The 6,489-nt window shown below is 29.6% G+C and overlaps 1 protein-coding gene across 1 annotated transcript; it reads right to left on the reverse strand.

The window, feature by feature from the left end:
• Positions 1 to 424: 424 nt before the first annotated feature.
• Positions 425 to 6,237, reverse strand: LOC115716733 (transcription factor UNE10). The gene is made up of 6 exons (XM_030645615.2): positions 5,805 to 6,237; positions 4,908 to 5,655; positions 4,036 to 4,137; positions 2,731 to 2,796; positions 882 to 1,253; positions 425 to 783 (listed from the first exon to the last, which is right to left on the reverse strand). Exons 1-6 carry the CDS (start codon positions 5,912 to 5,914, stop codon positions 700 to 702), a joined length of 1,482 nt encoding a protein of 493 aa, XP_030501475.1. The 5' UTR covers positions 5,915 to 6,237; the 3' UTR covers positions 425 to 699.
• Between the last annotated feature and the right edge of the window lie 252 nt (positions 6,238 to 6,489).

A 6,489-nucleotide genomic window follows, 5' to 3' on the forward strand; every position in this document is an offset into this window, starting at 1 on the left:
CTTCTATACAATAAAAGTACTTGCTAGAAAATGTAATTCTCTATCTTCTATACAATAGGATTGTCTGTCTTGTGGTCACCATATGACAAACTTTTTTCATGCCCTAGCTAGGTTGACATTGTTAAACGTGCTTTACACCATATAATTAAGCATACATATAATTGCATTCAAATGATATCCAATGTAGCAATAGTTATAAAAAATTCTTAAGGATTAAAATATCAATCTGTTTCAAAAATTAAAAAAAAAAATACACTACCTAACTAAAAAAAATTATATACATGTATTGCGCTTAACATCACTTAATTGAATTTAATTAAAAAGAAAATTAATTATACGTGCATTGCATGTAACATCAACCTAATCTTATACATATATATATTTATAGTTTATTGTGTAATATTTGTTAAGGTATATTTCAACATTTATGTTCTTCAAATTATTTATTTTCTTTCTACTATTTGCCCTTTGTGGACAAATTTTATGAGTCTATACACCATCACTTGAAAACTTCTACTATAAATTAATTTCAATTACAATACCCATTCATATTTAACCGGCCTATAAACCTAAATAGAAAATATTATGGTTTGCACCAAATTTTGCATTTTCCAAACAATACCTATGGATAAGAATTTGAGCAATTTTGTCCTTTTGCCATTTATATAGAAAGTTAATAACACTATTCTCGTCACATGATTAATTCTTAGAAGTTGAAGTCGGAGGTTGATGAAGCTGCTGGTACATTGCAGCCATCCTACTATAAGCCTCAGGTGTCATAGACTGCAACAATTGCATGGACAGTTATATATATGTGAGATATAAAAAAATTTACTTTGGTTTATGGAGGAGGTGTAATTAGTTTTCACAAATTAATGTACCTGTGGTTGGCATGCAAAGAATGAGGCCAGGTGATCAGGAATGACTGGAGGCAATTGATGCTGCAATCTGCTTTGATCAGCAGCAGCGGCAGAAGCAGAGCCATGATCCCAGGCGTTCATGGGCATGAATGGATTGGGATGAAGTATTGGATTGATTCCGGGAAGATTAGGACGACCCATTGTGTCCATGGTCATCCCCATTCCCATTCCCATCCCTGCCAAGCTATTCATCATCGACATTTGAAGTTGTTGTTGCATAGCCATTGGCAACATCATAGCCGCGGGCATGTTCATTCTGTTCATCATTTGAACTTGAGCTTGTAATTGCTTCAAATAATCGATCACTTCATCCAGCATCGAAGCTTTATCAGTCTGCAGTAATCATAATAAAATTAATTAATTAAAAATGTTAATATTTCAACAAATAAATAATTCAATCTATATACTAAACATCAATCAAAATCATACTTTTCGAACTACTATTTTACATATCAGAATGTCATGTATTACTTTATAGAACCCCCGCTAATTTTCGTCAAATAATTTTATTTTTTTATACAATATTGTTAATACTAAAAGTAAAAAAGTTGACCAATATTAGTAAAACTAGGCTCTTAAAATCAAATTAATTTACACCAAATAAAAGACTTATTATTGCAACTTTAATTTTTCTTTGACATGAAGAAGCTAACATACACAAAAGCCTTGCACAATCCCAAATACAAAAAGCACTAATTCTTTAGTTGTAGTTAAAGACTAGCTATATTGTTTTACTCCTACATAGACACCAAGTACTCTATTCGTTTCCGTTTATATATTTTTAACAAATGCACGATATATTATCAAGTAGCCAACACAATAATAAATTTTTAGACATCACTTACATCGATAATTAGAGCAATATGCATTTTTTGTATTATTCTTCAATCTTATTTTAAGAATTGGACTTACACAGTTACACATATGTATGTATTTCCGTGGATGTAGCTTATTCCATCTTCTAAAGCATCAAACTAAAGTCCTATTTTTACAACTTGCGAAATAATTAAGACATATAGCCATAGGTAGCTAGGATTGTATAGTAGAAGGGTACTGTTGAGCTTAGACAGACTTGATAATGAGGGCCCAATAGGGTCTACCACATGTTAGGGATTTAATATGTTTATGTGGAGCTGCAGGTAGCTGTCTCCACACCTAACACAAACACTAGTAGCCTTCTCCTATCAACTTTCAACTCTTAGCAAATAAGGGTTTGTGTGGCCTAGAATCGTTGGGTCTTTGTGCCATTGCCCCAAGACCCTTAACAATTTGAATGCATTTAAAGGCTTTGGACCACCCCCGCTTATAAGTTATATATCTATATTTATATGTATATGTCAATCATTGTCTCTTAAGTTTGTGACCTTTTTTAACATATTCCGAGCTCTCATAAATATGTGGAATCTTACATGATCCATGTGTCAATCTCACCCTTGGATATGCTAGTTTAAACTGGTTATACCCACTTGTTTCTTAATATAAACAAATTATTGAAGCAAAAGTACTACTACTTCTACTATACACATCTATAGCTATATGTAGGCATTTATTTTCAGGCAACATGTTGTGCTTCTTATTATTGTTATTATTACAATTTTTTCATAAATAAAAAATAAATTTTGTAACTTGTTATATTAGGAAGCTTGTGGTGGTAACTATATACTTATATAGAAATATATATATATCTGTACGGACGAAAGTTTCAATGGTTCAAATATAAAGAAAGTAGAAAGAAATGATAATATATATACATGTATATAAATAAATTAAGCCCACAGAAATAGGAATAGAATATCCATCGTAGTCATACCTTGCTGGAATTCGGGACCAGCTTCTGGAGTGTCGTCATCCTTTGGTTGATCTTATCTCTCCTTTTCTGATACAACCAGCAGCACAAACAGAAACAAATTTCATTTATAATTACGAAAATGTCAACATAAATTATATATTAAAATCTAAAAGTCCTCATTTATCATCACGCAAAAACAATGGCTACCATAGCCACACCATTTATACAATAATAAAACATATTTACATCAAAAAATATCTTTAACAACTTTAAAAATATTTTTGTTATAATAGAATAAAACAGATAATGAGAAAAGTATTTGTTTTATAATGGAAAGAAAATACTTTTGTGGGAAGCAAGATAGCCCACTTAAGGTAAGTTTTATTTGTGCCGACAAAATATTTGTTTTATATTATAATATTAAAAAAAAACATAACATAATATAAAAAAATAAGTTTAATACGTGTTTAATTTTTTTTAATATTATTTTCTTTTCATTTAAATAATGATTTTCATTTTATTTTTATAACATTTTTAAGTAAGGTATAATTTTTAAATAAAATTTTATATGATTTATTATATTAGTATTTTTTTTCCTTAAAATATTATATTCATATTTTTTGATCTAAATATTTAAAATAAAATTTATTTTATTTTGATAGTATATTTTTGTTGAATATAAAAAGAAAGAAAAAATAAAAATAAAAGTATAAGTTAAAATTTAAATTTTATATGAAATAAAAATTATTAAAATGTATATATTTTTTGATGCAAATAAAAATCCACTAATTATATATATATACAAATAAAATATTTTTTTGATGAGTTATTTATTATTGATAGTTATTAAAAATATTTAATTATAAATATTAATTTTAAAAATATTAAATTATTAAATTTTGATAATAATGAAAGAAAGTTTTAAATTTTTATACTTAATTTAACTATTTAACTAAAAAAATAAACAAAAAATACATTATTTTACACCATTTCAAAAATATATTTACATAATAAAAATATTCAAATTAAACTCAATTCTTTTTCTTTATTTTTATTTTTGTTGAAAAATATTTTTTTTAATTTTCATTTCAATCCTTGGAACAACTCTTATAAATATATAAGAAATTTTTCTAAGACTCAAATTTTCTTAATCGTACTCATTACAAATACCTCATATATGTTATACATTAAATTCTAATATATATGTTTGACTCAAATATAATCTATATCTAACTGAAAACTGTCAGTGTCTTCTCTCTTCCAAATATTGCAATATTTATTTACCTTCTAATTGTTCTAATAAATATATAAGGAAAAAGAGCTTACCCGTTCAGATTGATTATGAATAGCAGCAGCTCTACTCCTTTTAGTGGAAGCCGATGATTTTCCGGTTCCTTTCTTTTTGTCTTCATCATCGCCTGACTCCCTCTGTTATATTCAACAAGAGCATATTAGTTAATTAATAAAACAATCATAATAACTAAAATTTGTGACACATTCAGATAACGTAAATAAAATTATAATTATCATATATCTATAAATTATTTTTAAACTTTAATAAATAATTATAATTATATATAAACATAGTTTATAATATATATAATAAGATTTTACTGGTTAGATAATAATTATATTTACATTTATTTAATTATTGGATTATTTTATTATTAATTTAAAAATTAATTAAAAATAATTAATAAATTATTTATAACATGATAATAATATATTTTTATTTTAATTTTTTATGAATAAAAAATAAAAATATTTATAAATATTAATTACTAAAAATACTTGAGTGTACTAATTAAAAAATTAGTTTATTTTAAATTTATAGTTAATTATAAGAGAATTATCCATATAATATATTTTTGTTTTTTAAAAATTTATGGTTTGGATTGTTCCAATAATTTTTATTTAAGTTTTATTTAAGTCGATATACAAATTTTAATTAAAAAAAAAATTGTATATGAAATTCAGTAAAAATGTAAAAAATAAATACAATTTAAAATATAAAAACAGAAAACTGCTAATTATAATTAATTTAAATTTAAAATATAATTTTGAAATATTATAAACATAATATAATTACAAAAATGTAACCATCATCATGGTCGCAGTTACAGACCCAAAAAGTAATGATGAGTAAATAGATATATACAGTTGATAATAATAGTAACAAAATTGAGTTAGGGACTTGCCTGTGATCTGCTATGACAGAACGAGTTGTGATCATCTGCAGTGGTTCTCTTTCTAGAACGTTTGTCAGAGCTGACATGCTCCGGCGACCCCATCGACGTAGAAGGGTAACCCAAACCCACATCCCTATCACAGGAGTCAAGTCTAAGTGGCTGGTTCCCAGTCCCAAACGTTGCGCTGGTTCCACTCATACTTTGGTCTCCTGGGCACTCACGCGCCGTCGTCTGCACGACCGTCCTGCTTCCTCGTTTCTGATCAGGAACTACAAAGCCTCCGGTGGTCTTATTATTAATCTCCTCTTGAGTACTAACGGCGCCACTGCACGATGCTACCTGAGTATACGATACAATACCTCGCTGGCCATGGCAAGTTCCGAACCCCGGTACCACTACGCTATCTTTAATCCGATCGTTTTTACGAGATTTGACTGGGTCAGAGCAAGGGACTTGTGCGTCCATGGTCGCGGTATTGTCCTGGGCGGCTGCAGGTGGCGCCGACCCTTGATGGCCCTTCATCCAGGGAACCAACTCCTCTCTGGCAGCGGCTGTAGGCATACCATGGGGCTTGTAAGGTAGTGATAGGGTTGAGGGTCGTGTGGCTTGATTGACTATGGACTCGAGTGTGCCGCCGGCGCGTGGCTTCTCTGGCCAATTCGTACCTATGTTCTTGTTCGGCACTCGCGGTGGCCCCAACCCGTGCATGGTTATTTGGCCGTTTTCCCATGTCAGCTCGGCCACCTCGTAATCTAACCTGCATCACAAAGCCATTATAATGTTAACAAAAATAATATTATATCTATAGACAAACCCAAACCAACAGAAAAGGAAAAAAAAAAAAAAAAAAACTGTTAGCTATTTTTATTTATATGTATATATTTCTTTAGAGAGAGAGTGGAGTACAGGGGGACATCAGTAGCGGTGGAATTAGAGCGGGAGCGAAGAGATAATCTGCTGGCAGCAGGGACACTTGTACTGTCGTCGAGATCCCAACTGGGAACACACTGACTCATTTTTGTTGTATTGAATTACTAGCTATTATGACTTTATATTCTTTGTTGGGTTTTATAAGGATATTGTTAGGGAGAAATCAGATGGAAGAAGAAGATGAAGAAGAAGAAAATATAGATGGTTTGTCTGGTGAAATGAGAGGTCGATATATAGTACTATTAATATATGTGGTGTTGTTTCTCAGTTGAACTTTATATTGACAGTAGCTATTTACTCAAAAGTCATCCTGACTCGGAGAGTGAGAATATGTAGATCAATTATCAATATCCACGACTTTCGTTTGGTCTCTATATGTCCCTACTTGGGGGTATAACTGTACTAGTATCATGTGCTGTGTATTATTATTATTATGTATATATATATATATATGTTGTACTACTATAGACTATAGTGAAACAAGAGCAATTAATAAAAAATTATATCATATACGGCCTACTTTTTATACTGTATATAGGTGAACATGGAAGGATGTCACACTTGTGAGTCTATTATGTACGTATATAGCTAAAATGGAAAATAAACATGAACGCCGGAGTCGTATATTAATCATGATTCTCTACGATGAAATTATTATTAT

This window comes from Cannabis sativa, chromosome 5 (genome assembly GCF_029168945.1).
Source record: "Cannabis sativa cultivar Pink pepper isolate KNU-18-1 chromosome 5, ASM2916894v1, whole genome shotgun sequence".
In the NCBI taxonomy this organism is placed as follows: Eukaryota; Viridiplantae; Streptophyta; class Magnoliopsida; order Rosales; family Cannabaceae; genus Cannabis; species Cannabis sativa.

Bases quoted from the DNA above. Each gene is read 5' to 3' on its own strand.
- LOC115716733 (XM_030645615.2), bottom strand. From the start codon at position 5,914: ATGAGTCAGTGTGTTCCCAGTTGGGATCTCGACGACAGTACAAGTGTC. The intron at 2,797-4,035 runs GTAAGCTCTTTT...TGGTTGTATCAG, and splicing joins TTCATAATCAATCTGAACGG to AAAAGGAGAGATAAGATCAA. The intron at 1,254-2,730 runs GTATGACTACGA...TGATTACTGCAG, and splicing joins TGGTCCCGAATTCCAGCAAG to ACTGATAAAGCTTCGATGCT.